At 52.4% G+C, this 20769-nt stretch overlaps 2 protein-coding genes across 7 annotated transcripts; both read right to left on the bottom strand.

Moving 5' to 3' along the window:
* Window positions 1-433: 433 nt before the first annotated feature.
* Window positions 434-15454, bottom strand: WNK4 (WNK lysine deficient protein kinase 4). 6 transcript variants are annotated; one of them, XM_017643763.3, is made up of 19 exons: window positions 13856-15454; window positions 12276-12448; window positions 11033-11253; window positions 10590-10747; window positions 10010-10098; window positions 9722-9938; window positions 7940-8204; window positions 7591-7712; window positions 7305-7363; window positions 7089-7206; window positions 6726-6842; window positions 3433-3570; window positions 2805-2859; window positions 2109-2710; window positions 1969-2029; window positions 1461-1869; window positions 1175-1374; window positions 912-1009; window positions 434-803 (listed from the first exon to the last, which is right to left on the bottom strand). In XM_017643763.3, the coding sequence occupies exons 1-19, from the start codon at window positions 14465-14467 to the stop codon at window positions 801-803; spliced, it is 3717 nt and encodes a 1238-aa protein (XP_017499252.3). In that variant the 5' UTR covers window positions 14468-15454; the 3' UTR covers window positions 434-800. The 6 variants fall into 6 exon arrangements, with proteins under 6 accessions (XP_017499252.3, XP_036875613.2, XP_017499249.3 ...); XM_037019718.2 differs by having other exon boundaries at window positions 2109-2707; XM_017643760.3 differs by having other exon boundaries at window positions 10590-11253.
* Window positions 15455-15584: 130 nt separating this feature from the next.
* VPS25 (vacuolar protein sorting 25 homolog) lies at window positions 15585-20106 on the bottom strand. Its single transcript, XM_017643765.3, has 6 exons — window positions 19955-20106; window positions 19594-19739; window positions 18844-18897; window positions 18399-18487; window positions 17555-17630; window positions 15585-16197 (listed from the first exon to the last, which is right to left on the bottom strand). The coding sequence occupies exons 1-6, from the start codon at window positions 20083-20085 to the stop codon at window positions 16085-16087; spliced, it is 609 nt and encodes a 202-aa protein (XP_017499254.2). The 5' UTR covers window positions 20086-20106; the 3' UTR covers window positions 15585-16084.
* Window positions 20107-20769: the final 663 nt, after the last annotated feature.

Raw genomic sequence — 20769 nt, 5'->3', positions numbered from 1 at the left:
AATTACTTTCTCCATGAGATCTTTCCACCTGATTTGAGGGAGAGATCATGGTGGTTCACCCGGCTGAGGCTGAATCACGTCTTGGGGGAAGGAAGGTCACTCTTTTCTCCTCTGCACTCAAGAACAGTGTACCCTTACTCCAACTCTACTGCCTTTTCCCATGCTGAGAGGTAGATGAAGGATGAGAGCCAAACAGCCCTCCTTTTAACTGGGGCCTGCTTCTGGGCCTAAGGTGGGGTCTGGATGGGTTCTTAGTTTGGTCAAGTGGATCATTGACCTTGCAGTTTCCTCATGAACTTTTGGCAGGAAGCCAGAAGGTTGGGCAGCTTCCATCCCTGCCTCTCACTGTGAGAGATTCCCTCTGAAATCCTCTGCCTCCCCCCACAAGGCCGTGGCCCCCAGTTCTTACCGCACACCAGATAACGATTCAGAGTCCTAGTTTCCAGCATTTTTATTGGCTGCCACTAATTCTGGTGTGAGTACACCCCCTCCACATCCTCAGCTGGGAGTTTGCCCTCTAGAAATATCAGCTTGGGTGGGATTGCTTAGTGGTTGACCCTTGGCTGGGGAGGTGGCAGGAGTAAGGATGGCAGGCTGCAGAACTAATACCTTCTACACAGTAAATAGTTTCCACCTGTTCGGCTTTTCCCTATAATGGAGCCACACCCTCCATGCCCCTCTGGCCTACTCCTTCAGTGCTGGGGTCTTCCTTGTGGAGTTGTGTTGGTCAGCAGATTCTGAGAGCACAAGTTCCGTGGTGGACCCTGGTGTGGGGGAGACACATGGCTTCTGTTCTGAATTCACTGGGGGGAAAAAGAAAAAGCACTGAAGAAACCTCCAGGATGGGAGGAGGGCGAAGCTGCAGTCCTTTATCATTCCCTGGGCTCTCCCTCCCTTGGGCCCGCCCTCACCATCCTGCCAACATCCCCGGCGAATGTCACCCCCTTGCTTGCCCGCTGCTCCTGGGAGCCGGTGCTGCTGCCACTCAGGGAGTTCCTTCGCATGATGCCTGGGTGCAGGATGGGGAGGGAGAGCACTGAGTGAGGGAGGGGCCATGGGGAGAGGGGGGCTACTCCCCCCACACCAAGGGGCAGACCCCAAGGGCCTGGAAGAAAGCCAGATCAGTAGGGAAAGGGATGAGGGAAAGACGGGAGCTGGACTACTGCAGTCTCACCAGGGCCCTGAGGCTCAGAGCGCTGCAGGCTGTTGCGGCGGGAGGTGGGGAAGCTGCCCTTGGAGAGGCGGCGCTGGCGGCTGGAGAGCATAGCAGCGGGGGCCACAATACCCGGCGGGGGCTGCTTCCCAAGCCGGGTGTACAAGTCCTCAATTTCCTTCTTCTGTAGAGTCTGTAGGGCCTCCACCTCTGACAAGTGCCTGAGGACACACCGGAGCAAGAGTGGGCTAGCCACACACTCCGCCCTCTGACTTCATCTCTTGTCCTCTATCCTCCCCGGACTCACTTCTGTCGAAGACTCTGCAGCTCAGCCCAGAATTCCTCATCTTCCCCACTGCTCTCTGATTCCTCACTGCTCAGACACAAGCTGCTGTATGAGTAGTTCATCCACACAGGGCTGGGATGGCTCAAGGGTGGGGGGCTGCCCCCCATTTGGGGTTCCTTTCCATTGTCCCCTTCCTCTTCTACTCCAGTCCCCAGGCCCTCAGCTGCACGGTCGCTCTCAGCCAGAGCCTCCCTGGCCTCTGGCCCGCCTCCAGTATTGTCCTCTGTGTCCGAACTCTCCGAGGTCAGCTGAGGAGTTGCTGGCTTCAGGGAACTGGAGAGAACTGCGGATGCTGGTTGCAGGGGAAGAGACTCAGCTTGTTCCTTGGATGAAGTCACTTGGAAACGCCCAACAAGCTGGGGCTTTCCCTCTGTAGACAGACATGGAAGGAGTTATGGAAGGAGGGAGAGAAATCAGTGGCAGGAAATAAAGTGGATTGAGGATTGAGGTCAGTGGTCAGAGGTCTCACCTTCAGAGATGGGTGCTAATCTGGCTTCACCCAGGAGTGGCCGAGCAGGATTTGGCAAGGCCTGCAAAGAGTGGGTCCGTGAGGAGAGAAATCATCCGGAATGGAGACCCCCTCATTATCCCTCTTGGTTTCCTACTGACCTCGCTCTGCATCTCAGCTGTTAGGGGTGAAGGCCTCTCCTGGACACAAGGAGTAAGGGGTAGGGGAGAGGGCAGGCCAGGCAGGGAACCAGGTGGGGCTGGAGGAGACTGGGAAAGGAGCCCAGGTGAGGGCGACAGCAAAGACTGGGCCACAGTCATCACAGCCAGTGAGAAGGCACTGGCCAAAGAGAGGAGAGGGGCTGCTGGAGCGGAGGGGAGGGGAGAAGTAGAGGAGCACAGGGGAAATGGAGGAGGAGTGAGAGCGCCCTGGGGACAACTGGGAGAGGAGGATGGTGGAGAACTGGGGATGAAAGAACTTGGTGGAGACTGAGAGGATGGGACTGGAGACTGGGCTGCACTGGAGGAGAAAGGAAGCGGAGAGCTGGGGGGGTGTGGAAAAATGTTTAAGGAGACTTGGGAGGATGTGCAGGGGCTGGGATGACATGGGGGAGAAGCAATGGGGGGGAAGACAGGGCTTGGGAAAACAGGAGTTCCAGGGGAAAATGGGTTTCCAGGAGACATGGGGGTTCCAGGAGAGGATGGGGAAGTAGAGAAGGCTTCCCAGCTCCTCTGCTCCAGGGAGGTGCTGCTCTGGAGTTCTGCTGGGGAGAAAGGTATGTTGACATTATAGTCCCCCATTCCCTATGCTCTTCCCAGGAACAACCCCAATGAGTAGGGGCAGAGCTCAGTACATACCACTGGATGGGTCTGGGAGGGGGCCCGAGAGGGCAGGCAACGGCACTGGCTCCTCCTGAGAAAGAGAAAGGGGCCCACAGTCATGGTGGGAAGAGCTTTGTCCTAAATGGGAGGTTCAGACTGGGCTTAAGCTGGGCCCATGGACCTCTAGGAGTCCACAGATGAGTTTCAAGGAATTCGCAAGTGTATGCACTGAAATATTAAGAGGTAAAGGGGCATGATGTCTGCAATTTATTCTCAAGTGGTTCAGAAAAATATGTGCGCACATATACAGAGAGGGGAGAGAGGAAGAGGGACTGTTAAGCTAATGTGGCAAAATGTTAACAATTGGCAAATCTGGGCAAAGGGCATCTAGGAGTTCTTTGTACAACACTGGCAACTTCTCTGTAAGTCTTAAATATCAAAATAATGAGTTAAAAGAAAAGTATGCATTGAACACATTTTTCTAGAACAAAGGTCCATGGTTTTCAACAGATTCTCAAATCAAATCAGATTCTCACATTTCTCTAATTCTCAAGTTGTTTTAGGGTGATGCAGAGGAGCTAGATCCAAGGGGACTGGTGAGGGCAGACAGTAATGAAGCCTGGAGCAGAGTCTGTTCCCCCTGGAGGTACCCAGGGGGTCTGACCTGAGGGTCCAGATGGTCTTCAGCAGCCTCCACAGGACCGGTATCTCTCTTCAATAGGGTCTCCACTCGCTGGATAATCTCACGAATCCTGCTCAGGAATCCAGTTCGCTCCGAGGGCAGAATGAATTCATTATATACCTGGTGAGGGTCAGCAGGAAGGGGAGGGAGAGCTTAGTCATCCCACTCTTCCCTTGCCCCCTGTCCTGATCTTAAAAAACCAATCCTTCATCCCTCCACTTCTGCTGTCCACCAACCTAAAGCAAGTATTTGGTGAGTATCTATTGTGTGCCAGGCACTGGATGGTGTGAGGAGAAACACAGCTTAGAGAACAGGAGCAAGTATTCATGGAATACATGTATAACACAGTGCTTTACCTGTCTTATCACATTTAACCACCACAGCTTTCTGGGGCCTGTATTAACATCCTCATTTGGGGGTTTAAGATAAGCCATGCTCAAAGAGGTTAAGTTCAGTCTGCCCAAGATTATAGGATTTGCACCCAGATATGTCTAAAGCCAGAGCTTGAGTTCTTTCCACTGTTGCCTCACATGCTTTTGGATACAGTTCCTGCTTTATATGGCTTATAAAATATACCACACAGGCCCACATATACACATGCCCACAAAGTTAAGTAAAAATAAGGCAACAAATGGTAGATGTAACATTCAACTCCATAAACATTTGAGCACTAGATACCAGACACCATGCTAGGTACTGTGAGGACTACAGTGAAACATAAAACAAGGTCCTTGTCTTGAGAAAGCCCAAAATCTACTGAGAAAGACACATATATACATAACTCAGTATCGTGTAAGTGAGCCCATGGTAGGTAAGGCATTTATGATAGAGGTATAGATAGAAATGCTATTCCAGGAAGGGAAAGGGGAAATCTCTTTAATGGGTATAGAGTTACAGATTTGCAAGATGAAAAAGTTCTAACTAGAGATCTGTTTCACAACAATGTGAATATAGTTAACACTATTAAACTGTACACTTAAAATGGTTAAGATGGTTAACATTTTATGTCTTTTTTTATCACAGTTTTTAAAAATGCTATTCCAAGGACAGCAGTTATACCATCTTGGGGGATGGGGAAAACTGGGATGGCTTCACAGAGCTGAGCCTTGAAGGACAATATGAACAGCAACCCTTTATTGAAAACCTGCCATGTGTGAACACTTCTCATAGATATTATATCAGTTCTCATAAATTATATATTACATCAGAACATCTTACAAAATAAATATTATCACCTGCATTTTACTGATGAGTAACTGAGGTTCAGAGAAGTTATGAACCTTATCCAAGTTCACCAAATTAGTAAATAACAGAGCTGAAATTTGCATTCAAGTCTTACATGAAAACCCACCCTTTCCTCTGTTCCACACTGTTCACCAGAAAGCAAAGGGCAGTCTAGGCAGAGTGAACAGCACGAATAATAGCTCTGAGGCATAAAAGGGCATGGCACATTCACAAAGCAGTGAAGACAGGAACATATCTGAGAATGCTGTAAATTTTAATGGCCAGACTCCAGAATTTGGATCTTGGCCCTTAACCACAGGTAGCCACTGAAGATTTGGGGGACAAAAAGCAACAAGATCAGACCTAAGTCTCAGGAGAGTTCTGCTGTAGAGGGGAAGGTAGATTAGTTAAGGACAGAAAAGAGGCCAATAGACTCAGGGTTCAGGGGCTGGGTCATTTTGGCTGGTGGGACCTGAGTGGGCTTGAAAGCCCAGTAGAGAAGGCTCTTGGAGCATAAGACAGAATCAGGGTAGATGCAGAATCAGGAGGGTACCAAGCCTCTTTAGAGGACAAATCAGAAACCAGTGTGGCCAGAGGACAGATTCTTGAAAAGTCAAGTGGCTTGACAGAAGATAAGCCTGCATTTTGTTTTTGTCCTGGACACAAGGTGAGTGACATGATGGAGGAAATACTTTTAGAGAGGTTTCCTGAAGCCTAACGTTTCTCCCATTCACTCCCCTGCTTCACACAAAGGCTGGCACCCACTGCCCCCACTCCACTGAAACTGGTCCCTCCTCCTGCCAAAAGCCAGTGTGGTCTTGCCTCAGCCTTCACCCTCTGCACCTCCTTGGAACTCCTCCTCACTCAGTTTTTATTAAGATCTTCTAGGGCTCCTCCTACCTCTCAGGCTCCATCTCTGTGTCCTTCGATGACCTGTTGGCCCCCCCCACCTCATTCCGGAACTGGGGGAATCCACTGAGACACACTCTCAGGCCTCTATGTCTCTGGCTTTGGAGGCTCATCTCTCTTCATTCTCCATTCTGCGCTCACACTCCTAGATCCACTTCTTTCTCCAGTCCTGCCTGCCTCCTATCCTGTTCCTGTAGAGGATCCTATCTTGCCTGCCCCTATCATTAAAGCTCATTATGAGCCCTAAAAACCTACTTTCATTTTCTGCCTTCCTCTTCTTTGTAGGTCTACTCCCATTAGTTCCTGTGCACTACAATTCACCCTTGATATCCCCTCTCTCCAACTCCTTACATATCAACTCAACAAGAATTTATTAAGCTTTGCTATATGTATTGTACTGTCAATAAATTACTGGATTACAGAGTTCTTTATTTTCATAAAACAATCCTCAGATTCACCCCCTTTCTTCTTCCCTCCCCCCATAATCCAGTCTCTCTTTGGGTCACGTCTGGCTTCTCATATCCACCTGCCAACTGGATTCCCACTCCTCAGCCCTCTCTCACATCCCACGGCAGAATGGTCTTCCTAAAACCTACTCTCACCATGTCACACTGTCTGACTCTTAAGACTGTCTATAATCTGGGCCTATACTCTACATGCCCAGCCTTGCTTCCACAATTCTTCCACATGAACCCTCCTTCCAACAACAGTGCTCCCCTCAAAGCCCTACTAGCCCCATTCCAAATCACATCCTGCTTCCACACCTTTGCTTAAGCTGTACCTCCACCAGACATGCCCTTTCCAGTCTTCATCGCAATTCTTACCCATCTGCCAAGACCCTGCATAAGCCCTACTTCCTTCCCTAGCTGCCAGCAACCCGATCTTTTACTTAAGGCCATGGTGTCACATGTCTAGATGTACTTCACTGTAGTACTTGTGTATACCCTATGTTAGTCTCAAATTGTCCAGCTGAGGATCCTAACCTCAGCTGAAATACCCCCCAAAACAAGGACAAAGGTGTCTTCAGTGTCACTGGGCTTTTTAAAAACCCTTGCTGTTGGGTGGGAGAAGGGGACGTTCAACATCAGGAGATATCAGGAGAGAGACTCTTGTCCCAGACCCAAAGACTCTCTCCCCCTCACCATGGCAGCTGCAATCTCTTCTGGGCTGTCCCCATCCAGATCAAATCGGAAGGTCACCATCTTGCTGTTGTGCGTCTGTAGCTGGCACTCAACCACTCTGTCATTCTGGTCTGAGACCTTCAGATTCAAAGCCGGCAGAGGGGAGAGGTTAAGCCCTCTGTCCTCGTCACATGTCTCCACCTCACTGTAACTCAGTGACACTGGCCAGATTGGAGTTGGAGAGAAGCAGATTCTGCCCCCAAAGTCTGGTATTAGAAACTAGATTGGCTGTCTCTTGGGTAAAGAGGCTGACCTCCCCTATCCTCCTGAGCATTCCCTCCTGGCCTTCTGGGTTACAGCCCAACTCCTGTGCCCCTTCCTTACACTAGTGACCCGCAGCCGGGATCGGGGTCTGCGCCGGAGATTTCTGCTGGAGGGTCTCCTCATCTGTCCCATCCCTTCTCCCATGTCGCTAAAGCCTGAAGCTGCATCTGAGGCATAGCTAGAAAAGGGTAAGGAGAGAGGAGTGTCAGAGTGGACATGAGGACCCCAGAGCTCCATATGTCTCACTTTAGCACCCCAACTCATAGCAGACCTTACCTGTCTCCAGGGGAAAAGTCACTGCCAGGGCCAGAACGTGGAACGGATAGGGCAAAAGCCTGAAATAGGATATATGGGCTCACGAGGTCAAGTCAAGGTAACTGAGGATCTACAGGGGTGGTGTCAAGGATGCTCAGGTACTAGGCACAGGGAATTAAGGAATATGAGGCCAAGAGCGCTGGATTTCCAGGGACATGGGGCCAGGTCACGGGGTTCGGTTTCACAAGGAGGAAGATAGGTCATAAACTCGGAATAGCTGGGAGCCCCCCATATGACCCTCTCTCACCGAGGGCAGGCAGAGATGGGGCTCAGCAGGGCTGGATGGCACCCCCCTAGGGGGCTGAAGGGCAGGGTCTGAGGTATCCAGGAAGCCAGAGGAGCTGAGGTAGCCATCAGTCTCGCAATCCGCTGGTGGGGGAGCAAGGGAATCAAAAAAGGGGAAATAAATGGGTGTGGTGGCAGAGGAGGAGGGCTGCCTGAGCAAGGAGCGGTTTGGAGCTGTTGAAGCTCTTTCCCAGAAGGAACTTCATGGCCAGATGTGGAAGGCAGGGCAAGTGCTGCTAGGCTGAACTTCTGGGTGAAGGGCAGAGGCCAAGGGTTCTGGGACCTAGGTCCCACGGTCAAGGGTGACTTACAGGTGGTAGATGAATAGCTGGCATGGCAGAAGAGGAAGGGCTGGTGCTGGTCTGCCTCTGGCTCCTCAGGCTCAGTGGGGAAGATACTGGGAGGACCAGGAGTCATGGGGACAGCTGCTGGTGAGGGTCCTGGTGCTGGGGGGAGGGTCTCCAACTCCCTAGCTTTGCGCAGCTTCTCACGCTTTCGCTGGATGGCAGCAACCCGTTCACGCACTGCTCGGGCCACTGGCTGGTAATCAGCTTCACAAACTAAACCCAGGGCCACCTGGAGGAACACAATTTGAGGTGAGGACTCCCCCTCAAAGACCCATTAGACACCTTCTTGGAGCCTCCATGGTATGGGAGAAAGGCAACTAACATTTATTGCTTACCCACCATATCCATCAACTGGCAACTCTTTATATTTTCATCATTAAACCCTCCCAACAACCTCTGAGGTAGGTCTTATCAGCCCTGCTTTAGAAATACTTGAAGTTAAGTGACTAGTTTGTGGTTATACAGTAAGTCGATTGCTTTCAGGGGGAGGGGGAATATTTGGCAATATGTGGGGACATTTTTAGTTATCATAACAGGGGGCAGGTGCTACTGGCATCTAGTGAGTAAAAGCCAGGGATTCTTCCCAGCACCCTACAGCACAAAGTCCTCCAAACAAAGATGTCAGTAGTGTTGAGGTCATGGATCCCTATAGGTAATGGATCAAGATTTGATCTCAGGTTGGGTTTGAGCTGTGCTATGGAGACCTGCTCTTATGTCACATTTCAAATACATTCTCAGATTCTTGACTCAGACCCACCATGGATGAAAAACTGCCATTTTTCCATTGAGAATCTCATACTCTCTCCCTTCCCTGCTCAAGCCCTCCTAAACCAGCCTTTCTAGCTCCCATATATACTTTCTAGTCTGCCAGCTTCCATTCATCATCTCCTTATTCCTTCCAATGACAAGCTTTACTGGGCATGTAAAAAAGGTAGGGCAGAGAAATCTCACTTAAAATCTGAATGGCCTGAGTTTAAATCCAGATCTGCCACTTACTTGCTTGGGACCTTGCATAAGATATTCAACCTCTCTAAGCTTTCATTTCCTTATCTATAAATTGGGATAACATCATTCTGTGAAGGGTTGGTAACAATGATCAAATGCATGTGAAAGGGCTCTAGGCCATGTACAGAGGTGGGCTGTTAATGAGCTCCTACCATGAGCCACGCACTGTGGGGAGATAGAAAAATGAATGAAACACAGTCTCTACCCTCAAGGAGTTTATAATCTAGTAGAGAAGAAAGATAGGAATGTATTCTGGTATAAAACAAGACCCACGGTGGTGGGTCCTGTAATGCAGGGCCTGCTGCAGTGGCAAGAAGCATTTAATTTTGACTCGAGAGAGGACAGGTTTCCAGAAATTGATGGTTCTGAGCATGGAGGAAGAAAGAAAAAGAGCAAGGAGCAGGGGGATGAAAAAGGGAAAAATATATCTTCAGAGAGAATGGTATTCCAAGAAAATTGGATCAGCATGAAGAAAGGGAGACTGGAGGCCCCCAGAGTTGTTCTGGAAAAGGAAATCTTGAACTGTGCTACAGAGACCTGCTCTTATACCACATTTCAGGGTGTGTAATGCGGACGTATTAAAGCTAGACAGGCAGGGAGACACTTGCAGGAGAGGCATAGAGGGGCGGAATGGATCCCCTCCTCCCCCCCTGGTCCCCCACCCAGTGGCACTGGCTCCTCCAGTCAATGCTCAAATGCCCTTGATAAGTCCAGATGCAGGGCAGTCAGTGGTCTGCTCACCATCTCCTGAGCCACCTCCTCGGCTGCATCCCGGCCGAGTTGGAAGAGGAACTCAATGGCCTGGTTGTCCCGTGGGCGTCCCCCCCGCCGCGCGTCCTCCATGCGCAGCCAGAGCTTGAGGCCTGGCTTTTCACCGTCGTCCTCCTCTGCCAGCTCTACGTGCACACCGCGCTCCTCACGGAAGAAGGCGTGAGCCAGAAGGTCCTGGATAGTGAATCTGAGGGCCGAGAGCCATGGTAAGCAGCGCCCCGCTGCCAGCTGCCCAAACCCTTTACCCCTCCACCTCACCTCTCGTTCTTATCTGTGCGGATGCAGCCTTCAATGATCTCTTTCACCTCAGGCATCTTCACCTTGTTAAAGCTGTTAGGCTTAGTGCCCTGGTGGAGGGGGTTGCGTGAGGCTTGGGTCCTCTGCGCCCCAGCTCTCGGTTGGCCACCCTGCTCCGCCCCCACCCAAGGCAGCAGAGCGTGCACTCACAAAAGCACCGTGGCTGCTACTAGATTTGATTTCAAATCCTAGTCTCCCCACATATCGATAGTGTGACCTTGAACAAGTCTCCCAAAGAGCCAGTTTTCTCATTTAAAAAATGCAGGGCAGAACATTTGCTTGCCCCGCCGGCAGCTGGAAGGATCGCATGAGAGACTGGATGTGAAAACGCTTGTATACTTTAGGGAGCGCTACATACATCATTATTCTAAATGGCCTGGGCTGGAGGGGAATATGTTTGCGTCCAATATCCTTCAGTGTTCACAGGCGTATCTTTGCGTCTAGCCTGCTTTCATTAAGGGAAAGGGCATTGACTGCAGACTGGTTGGGGTAGGAAAATGGGCGAAGAACTAAAATGCCCTCTCTTCCCCTCCCCTCTCACCGAAGTGACCTTGCGGTAGATTTGCGCGGCATTCTGGCACTCCGAGTAAGGGTACTCTGAGGTAGCCATCTCCAACATGCACATGCCAAACGCATACACGTCCACGGCCTCATCGTACTTTTCCTCGTACATCTCAGGGGCCATGAACTCTGGAGTACCTGTAGGATCCACAGCAGGCATCGGGCTGCAGAGCCTCCCTGTGGCTTTGTCCCTCCCCTTGGTTGTACTGTAGGCTGGGCTGGGGTGGGGCAGGGGTTCTGGAGTGCAAGTGAACACCTTCCCCATCTCGTGGGGGGACAGTGTGTAGGGAAGAGGCGAGGCCATAGAGCTCCCCATTTTCCCCATGGTCTGATTCCCTGGATAACAAAGGACCCTGCTTGGGAAAGGGGGTCCACAGGATCTCTTCTGACGTGGAATCCAAGGACCCTCCTGGAGGGACGCACCAATGACACTTTTGGCAAACGAGGCGCGCTTGAGCGTGGCCAGGCCCAGGTCCCCAATCTTGACCGAGCCTGTAGGGCCGGTGATAAAGACGTTGTCACACTTAAGATCTCGGTGTAGGATGGGGGGTACTCGGGAGTGTAGGAAGTGCAGCCCCCGAAGGATTTGGCGGCTCCAGCGCTGAAGGACTCGCGGCTTCATCTCTCGGAACCGCCTCAGGTATCTGGGGGAAGGCGCATGGCCAGAGGTATGGTGGGTACACACTGGCAGGGGAGGGCGTCCCCAATTAGTTCCCCCAGCCCCACCTGCACCGCTGCCCATGCTTCTGCCAGCATTCTCCTAGCCTTTGTCCAGCACCAGGCTCTGGGGAGAAACTGAGTCCAGTGGGTAGAGGGAGGATGGTAGGTGGACTTGGAGGTTAGGCAGGGGTCCAACATAAACTCACAGGTAGGGCGGCCACCAAGGTGCTGCAGAAGCATTGGGATGACTCTCCCAGGTGTTGGGGGCGGAGGCTCACAGAGGAAATAACTTTTGTGTTGTTTCTTGAGGATGAGTAGGAGTTCAGGGTGAAAAGGGGGAAGGGATGCAGACTCTCCAAGCAGATGGGACACCATGCCTAAAGGCAGGGGGACAGCAAGTGACAGCAGGGTGGAAGGAAGTGCTGGGAATTCAGTGTGTTTGTTATTTGACCTGAACATGAGTCTGGATCCTAAGGAGTGTGTGAGCAGCTTACAAGTGTGGATTTTATCCCGAGGGTGGTGCCAAACCTTGAAGGGATTTTAAGAAGAGGAGTGATAAGGTCATAATTGGGATGGAGAGAGAGGGCCTCAGGCTGCAGGAAGATAGGATGGCTTGGAGAGGAGAGGGACAGAGTGGGGAAAGGCCCTCTGGAGGGCTTCTGCAGGGCTTCAGACCAGTAAAGTGACAGCAAGGTGGCGACGTGATAGCACTGAAAGCCCAGAGGGGAGATACAAGGAGAAGCTTGGAGGCAGATTGATAGAGGAAGGGGATACACAGAGTGGAGAGAAAGGAGGTGTCTGGAGAGACACCCAAGGTCTGGCTGGAGTGTTAGATGGACATTGCCATTCACCAAGGCGGGGACACAGGAGGGGTGGGTGAGAGATAATGAGCCTAGTTCTGGACCTAGATATAGAGTTTGAGGAGCCTGAGAGAAGTCCCAGAAGCTGTGGGGACCGCTCACCACCAGCCCTCCCATTAACCACTGCTGCCAGTCTCAGAGCTCACGTCTTCAGAGTGCCGGAGGTCATGAGTTCCGTGACCAGCACAATGCAAACCTGACCCCTCAACACTGACTTCCACGAGTCATAGAAGCGGACAATGTTGGGGTGCTGCAGCCCTTTGAGCATCTCCACCTCTTCAGAGAATCGCTGCCGCTCAGCTCGAGACAGTTTGCGAGTCTGTGGGGTAGGAGACAGGGGTCACTGTCATGTCAGGTTCAGCACTCCCAAGGACAGAGGGTGGGAGTGCATGAGAAGGGACTGGGGGAGAGATGAGAGTTGGAGCTGATGGATGGGGCTGGGTAGGTGGGATTGCTCACCCAACCGGCTATAGACCCCAAATTCCTGGTCAGCCCCTGAGCAGCTCCAAGGACACGCCCATCCTGGGCCTGGGGCCACACCTGGACCCCCTGCTGAACACAGGGCCTTTATGCAGCCAGGTCCAGGAGCCATGAGCTCAATAGCGCCTTTGTGGCTGACCAGGACGGCCACAGGGTGGGAGGGGATGCCTGGGGGCTGGCAGCAGGCAGGCAGCAGGCGAGCGGATGGCAGGCAGAGAGTTGGGGCTGGCAAGGGGGTTGGACCCAGAAACTGGGAACCACTAGATCCAGACCGGAGGTGGGAGGGCTGCAGAGGGAGGTACAGAGAAAGGATCCAGGACCATGGGCCAGGAGACCGCCCCCTGCCCTATGGCTGTCCCACCCCCATCTCATCTCCCTCCAGCTCTCCCAGTCCCCACCCCCTTACCCCCCAGTTTGGCCACCTTCCATGCCTGGCCTAGAGCCTGGGGTGCGGCACTGGCAGGAGCAAGGGGCAAGCCCAGTGCCAGGGCTGGAGAGGAGGACCTGTTCCCCACGCACTGTCAGAATCCGAAGGTGCTGGCCCAGACTTAACTGGGTTTTCCTCTATGGGAGGAAGGTCTTTGGGTTTGGGAAGGGAGAGTCCAGGTAGGCAGTGGGATGAGAACCAGGACTGGACTCAGGCCAAGGCTGGGGCTCCCTGTCTTCCCCTCCCCCAGCTGTGAAGAAGTCCATTAGTCTGACTGCTCCAGAAAGGGCTTGGAAGGGCCCCATCCTGCCACAATAGCCCTAAATCTTCTGGGAGTGAAGAAGCTTCTGCCCCAGCTCCTGGCCTCCACCATCCCAGCCTCCTAATCTGCAAAGACTCAGAGTAAGGGAGTCGAAGGATCAGGGTCACACTGACGGTCTCGGGACTTGGGTAAGGGAGAGGAAGAAATAGCGGGTAACCATTGCAGGGAAGTGATAAGGCCAGCCACCCCTCAGATCTGAACTGACTCCCTACCCAATTTCCCATCCTGTTTATCACCTCTTAGGTTGAGTATGGAGAGTTTAAAAGTGAGACTGTCTAAACCCATGGGGGAGCCACCATACACCATCTGCCTCAGTTACTCCTTCTGCAGCCCAGAATCAGCCAGATCCATGGATCATCAGAGCAAGGGGGACAGGAGTGTCTGGACATTTGACTGGAAAAATACATCCCTCCCTTGCTGCTGTCCCTGAGTCTCCCATCCCAAGACCTCCAAAGGGTCCCATGCAGAAATGCCACCGAGGGGCCACCCAGCCGCACCTGCAGCTCACACCAGGCCACCTCCACCGTGGTGTCGGTGTCCAGCCCTCGATACACCGTCTTGAACGAGCCACGTCCAATTTCGATGTCAAACTTGAGGTATCGGCCGTCGGGGGACGTTGCCACTGCCTGGGTCTCCGTGTCCTCCTTCTCCTCCTGTTCCCGCCGCCGATCCCGGGCAGCGGCTTCAGGGGTCCTTGGCGGTTCCCGGGCCCCCGGGCCTCCTGCAGAGCCCGCGAGCTCCCGATGCGTGGAGTCTGCAGGCTTCACCGGGGTTTCCCCGGTCCGCGTGCCCTCGGGGGTCTCTTCAGCGCTAGGCGGTGGGCTCCTCGCGGGGCCGGGACCAGCAGAATCCGGAGGATCAGGGGGCTCCGGAACGGGTGAAGCTGGCTGGGACCAAGAGCTCAGCAGCCCCAAGTCGACGGAGCTGCGGCGGCTGAGACGGGAGGAGCGCTGCCGGGGCTCAGCCTTCCCGGAGAAGCGGCGCGCCCGGCGAGGAGGTGGCCCGAGGCGGGGCTGCCCCGCCGCGGCGAGAGGCTTCGGCGGCCGCAGGGCCAGGTCGGCCTCCACCTGGGACATGGGGGCCGTTTCTGGGGCTGGGCCTGTCAGCATGAGGAAGGGCCCCGGCAGGGTGGGTCGGCCGGGCTGCAGGAGAGGCGGCGGCCTGACAGGGTGCGCAGCGCTCTCGCCGAGCTACTGGGGCCCCAGTCCCCGCTCTCCTGCTCCGCGGCCACGCCCCCGGCCACGCCCCTCCCCCAGGGCCGCCCCCTCGGAGCCACGAACAGCTCGGATCCGCAGGCACTGCCCCTCACCTCAGCCACCACCCCGTCCCCGGTTGCTTGCCCTCCTCTCCCTCACCCTTCCACGCCCCCGCCTTCAGCCTTATTCCGAGGCAAGACCCGGTGCAAGGCGGCAGTCTACGTGTCCTCCCACACTGAGTGTGCAAACCTGTTTATGCGCAGGGCGCGGGGACACGACGTGATGCTGGGCCAGGGAGAGGAAGCGTGACCGCGGCTCCCGGGCCTTAGAACGGCGGGTGGTTAGGGGCAGCTACCACCCGCCTGCAGGCCCCAGATAAGGTAGCCGCCACTGCTCCTAATCGTCCGGAGTGGCCCCAGGCAGACAATACAGAGGTCAATGGAAAGGTCTGGTTTTCTAAGACGCTGTCGTCCTTCTTGGCAGCACAAGGATGGGTGTGTACACCCCAGGACAAGCCCCTCCTTCAAACCAAGGACCCGGTCACCCAACCTCTTCACCTCCCTACCTTGGCCACAGCCTGGCCCTGGCCAGAGTGGCTGTTTTTGCTATGTGGGCTCTGCTTCCTCCCCCGTTCACCAAGTTTCCTATAAAGCAAAGTCCATATCTAGTTTACGCTCCCTCAGCTCCCCTTGGCCTCAACTACCTCACCAGACCAGATGGATGGAGGCAGGGGCTTCAGAGTAGTTCAGGACTTTCATGGGGGGAGATGGTGAGGGAAGGGGTAGCCATTAAGTCACTCCAATTCAGAGACAGAAAGCAGTCTGTCCCCAAGCTGCGTTCCATCCACACTCTCCCACACAGCCCACCAGATGTAAAGCCACAGACTCACTGGAGCCTGCCAGGACTCAAGGCCCTTTCACGTACAAAGGGTACAAAGGCCATAGGCCTCCTCTCACCTCTCAAGGCTGGGAATCATTCAGGGGGTAACACCTCACAGCCCTCTCCATGCCCATTCCAGTAGTAACTTCAGTGGCAGGCAGATTTGTTTTTTTAATATCATAAATCAGTGTCCAGCCCGGCCCCTTCCTGGGCCTCCTATCTTCGTATTGACTGGAAGGCTGCCTGCAGCCGGGGTTTCTCCCCTCCCCTAGGAAGAATCCAGCACCAGCCTGGAGGGGAGGCAACAGCAGCTAGGGGGTGGGAGGGGGAAGAGACAGAAGCTTGTGCAGGTGCATGTATGTACTTCTGTGTGTGAACACATGTGAAGTGTTAGGTTTACTGACCCTGGCTCAGGGGCAATCTAGGACAGAAGAGGAGGTAGGGCAAGGAGAAGCACATCTTTTCTCCCTGGCACCTCGGCCTTGCCCTATCCCAGGGACAGACACATGGGGTAAATGGGAAACCCACCCCCAGACTAGAGCCCTTTTGAGTCTGGTTGTCACAGATCCAGCCTGTGGAGACACTGAGTCTGTCTCCTTTTGAAAGCCCTGGAAGGGTGGGAGGTAATACGTAAAGAGAAGCAAGTCTCTGCTAGAAGAACTTGACACCTCGGCCATCGCTGACAGTGATGATCTCGGCCTTGTGTTCTTGCTGGAGGGCCTGCAGAGCCCGCAGTAGGGTTGCCTCATCCAGCCCATGGAACTCTGGACAGGGAGAGATGGGTAGTCAGGGACATTCAGCTCTTTGGGGCTCAACGCCTCTAAGGAAAGCAGTCTAGCTGGAAGCTGCAACCTTGCAAAGCTAGGTTATAAGTGGGCCACATATACTGCTGCAGCTACTACCCACCCTTCCTGGATATTCCTTAGGAGTAAGGGGGGGTGGGGTGGAAGAAAGCCTGAGTCAGCATGAAATGAGAGTTCATGCCTACCTCCCCCCTTCCTGGTTCTTCTGTCAGATTCAACCCCCACAAAGCCCCCGTTATTAGATGTACAAGAGTGGCACCATTTACTTGTGGGCCACAAAGTGGGGACCAGACCAGATGAATGGAGGGAGGGGCTTCCTTGACAAGCCAAGGATGGTCAAGGCCCTGATCACTGGACATTGACCCTGGCTGCACATGTACCCATGAAGAGGATCTATCTGAACACAAAGAAATATAGCCATACCTCTGTTAAGGTCCAGTGAGTATCTGGACATAGGTAAGACACTGCTGGGAGATGTGAGACGCAGAGGGCAAGCCCCAACAGGCTTGCACATCTCACTCCCTGAAGGGGCCTAGCTCTTGAGTCAGGGAGCTTGGCTTTCTGAGGAAGCCTCCAGCTTTGCCCAGCCTGAGTGGTGGGCTGGGCATGGCTACAGCACTGAAGTCATGGGGTAACGGTGGGAGTAGCAAGCAGAGGCCTGCAGGGCAGGGGGAAACAGCCAAGAGCTGTAAACTCCACTGCGGCAGCCAGAACCTGGAAAGGGGGAGGCACCCCTTTTTCCTCAGCTAAGATTAGAACTTTTGGTGATCCTGGAGATTAGAATATGAAGTCAGAGATTAAAAAGCTAAGGGTGTATTCACATATGCAAAAGTCAAACAGTATACAAATCCTTGCTTGGACGGAAACCAAAGTATTTAAAAGGCCTGGGGTGGGGATGGGGGTGTTAGCCCAATCCCGTCAGCCGACGCCCACAAATCTTGAGCCTTCTATAAGTATAAGGGGTGAAAGAAAGCCCGAGTCAGCAAGGAATGAGATTTCCAGCTTAATCTCTTGCTCTGGTTCTTCATTCAGCATCTATACCAATAATTAATTTGTTCATGGGTCACAGATGCCCTTGAAAATCTTATAATATGGACTCTATCCCTAGAAAAATGCATACATCCTCACAAAAAAATTTGGGGGTTTTCTGCATGTGAATTCAGGTGGTTTATAGAAACCTTGGACATGGGTTAAGGAGTCTTGTGTTACATAGTACTTGGACTTCAGAGGTAAAGAAATGGAAAGTCTGAATGTACATTAAACAGGCACTGAAGAGAGAATTCAGATGACAAAGCTGGAGTGAAAGGAAAAGCATTACCCTCATTCTCTGTGTCTTCCCCATTGGTCAGTTCATACAGGGTGAACACGGAGTTGTTCTGGCCACTCCTGGAAACCTACGACACATTAAACAGGTATTAAATAAGGACCGGGAATCTCCTGAGAGAAGGTAAACTCATCAGCAACATCTCTCTGACCCAGGAACGTTGCCTAATCCTAAACCAAGACTCACTGTCACCTTGGCAGAGGAATGGCCTAAAAACCCACAAACCCTACAGGTGCTATATTTGTATGTGTACACACACATTCAGAACCACTAAACCACAGGCCTTCACATGTTTGAGCAGTGACCTCTCATTCTGTTTTCCTGTTTGGGAATAGGTGGGGTGTGTTTTGTTACATTTGGGTTGTTGATGCTTCTTCCCCCTCCTCTCTCACTTGGGAATGTTTAGGGCTGGTGGTGGGTGGGAATCTGGGGGGAAAGAGTCTGTCTTCACACCCACACTGGTTCAGAAGGTCTCATTCATATTGTGGATAGCCCCATAAGGGTGTGGTGAGGAAGGTGCCCCAAGTTTTTTTCTCCTTCTTTTCCCCATTTATCTTCTGTGGGCAGAGGCTTGGGCCATCAACAGTACTCATGGTTCCTAGTACTGCATTCTCCAAACAGAGCCTCACGTAGCCTCTGGCCTCCTACAGGCAAAGGAAGGGAAGTTCTGTGCAGCCAGGGAAACTGAGTTACCGAAAGAGGCTTGCCTGGAAGACCTATGCTTCCTCTTTCTGCCCTTTCCCACTTTGTTCAGTCCCGAATATGGGAACACCAGGTCTCTGCTGAGCACAGACATAATTCTCCTTTGCCATGGGTCACTGCGGCAGAATAGTCTCACCCACTGATAGATGAGTTTTCCCCATTCTTCTGGCCTCCGCCACATGACCAGGAAGCTAGACTTGTTCTTATCCAACCACTCAAGGTTCCCTGCAAAATAGATACTTATGAAAGCATTTTGCTCTAGGAAGGGACAAAGATGCAAAACCCAAGGTGGAATAGAGTAGAAGAGACTCAGCTTTCAAAAAGAGAAATTCAAGATTTGCTTTACTATCTGAAGGCACCCATTCTCCTCTACCTCTCTTCAGGTATTAGGGCACAGATGGAGACCTCAATTTTGTATACTAATGAAGGAAAAGGACCCAGCAAATTGGGCTGTCTACTGTACAAAACACTCTGGGCTGCAAGCCAGGGGGAGAAAACAGTTGTTAAAAGACTTGTGCTAATCTGCCCCCAGGAAAACCCAACTAAGAGGAAAAATAAGGAATCGGGGGAACCAAACCCACCTTTCTTCCTCAGTTCCTCTAATACAATCTGTATTGATTCCATAGGGAGCTTCCCTGGCTTAAGGTTAAGGAATGGTATTTATGGAATGACCTGAATGAAATAAAAATTCTCGGAGCCTCATGCTGAGAACCACCTGCCCCCTTCCTCTTCCTTCCACACAAATATATGTTCAATTTGCCAGAGGAATACAAATTGTCATTTCCTGGATATTGGGGGGCAGGAAGGTAAAGAGAAACTAGTCCAATTAACAGGAAGTTTTAGAAAATGAAAGGTACTATTCCTCACCCCATATTCTCTCTTTCCTCCTTCATCTTTTCTTCTCAGATATTTTGGATATGAATCAGACAACAAAAACAAATGACCCTTATTTCCTGGGAGGAGGAGGGTAGTTGAAGGAAATTACTAAAGGTAGTTCCAGAGTTTGGGCTTCACACAGAAGAGGACAGATTTTTCAAAGTCAAAACAGCTCAGGTTGGAAAGCTTGAGGCTTGGCTTTGGGGCAGATTCTCAGACCCGCCAAACACCTGATACTCATCACTGCGTAAGACAAAAGGGCTTGGTGCTGCATTTGGGTTGGGGGTTGAGAGTAAACCAGACGTCGGCTACACATACTGGCTCTTTCCCAAGTCCAGTCTCGGTGGGAACTTGCCTATGGTGGGTGAAGCGCCGGAAGGGGTGTGAAGTCTGGGCATGTGGGAAATTGTGGAAGTGCATGTGTGTGGGCTGTGGAGGAGCCTAAGGGAGGATACGCTGTAGCTTCACGTTGTTGAAGAGCGGGCTCTCCTGAGCTTCCATCACCGTCATGCTGGACTGTTTGTGCAGGCGGCAGAAGGACAGGACCAGCGAGCACCAGGCAGCCAACTGCTTCTGCCGAGTGTCCACGTTCGGCTGTAACCTGCCGGGTGAAGGGGGTGGGGCGCATAATTAAAGCGCGTGAGACGGCGAGAAGAGCACTTGCCGGAGGCGCGTTTGGGGGACAAAGTGAGAGACTGAGGGTGGGGGCTACCGGGTCCGTTCTCCCCCTCCCCACCTGAAGCATCAGGGCTGAGACCGAGGACCCCGAGAGGGGAAGGAAGGCACAGCGGGGCTTTTCGGGGGTCTAAGCCTCACGTAAAGAAGGGCGGGAAGCGATACTGCCACGGCCACTCGAAATTCATCGCCATCGTAGTAGCCCAGGAAACCCGGAACCTCCCAGCGAAGGACTTCCGGGCTCCGCTTCCGCACGTCCGAGCAGAAAGCATAGCAGAAACGTTCCGTTACAGGTCTCCAGAGCTGGGAGGCCCAACCGGAGGCCATGTTCCCTATCAGATAGTCCCTTGCCATTATGCCAAAGCTCCTTACCGTTTAGAGCAGAAAGGACCCTGAGAAGTCTTCAGATTCAACCCCAGAGAAAGGCAGTGATTTCCTCAAAGCAACGCACTTTGCAGTAGAACAGAAAGTAGAACCCAGGTCTCCAAACCCCAGCGTAGGCTTGTTTCTTCTGTTAGGCTTCTTTTAATATTAACAGTTGTGTCAATTACCATTTAATTTAAACGTGCCACAATTCCCCTATCTCCTCAATTCCTATGTCCTTTGACCCCACCATTCCTCAGTGTAAGTCCGGGGAAAGGAAATCCAGGGGCAAAATAACTTTAAAAACCAAAATCAAAGGGTGAAATAAAGTTTAAAACTCATTTATTGTTTACAAACTGCAGTCCAGGGCCGTCTCTCTCCTGCTCAGCCAGAAGCAAGCAAGGAAGCACCTCCCCTTAACCTCCCAGGTTCAGAGAAGCCCTCGGTTGCCCAGGATAGAGATGAACTTCTCTCCAGCACCCCTGAGGATATGCAAATGAATTAAAGCCAGGCGAGATATTCTGGAAATCTTACAATTTTACCCACACTCAGTTTCCTGCAGCACCCATGGGAGCACATTTTGTAGCTTTTAT

This window comes from Manis javanica, chromosome 4, assembly GCF_040802235.1.
Source record: "Manis javanica isolate MJ-LG chromosome 4, MJ_LKY, whole genome shotgun sequence".
Classification (NCBI taxonomy): Eukaryota; Metazoa; Chordata; class Mammalia; order Pholidota; family Manidae; genus Manis; species Manis javanica.
Note: the sequence above shows the minus strand (reverse complement) of the source record. Positions and strands in the feature narration are given on the sequence as shown.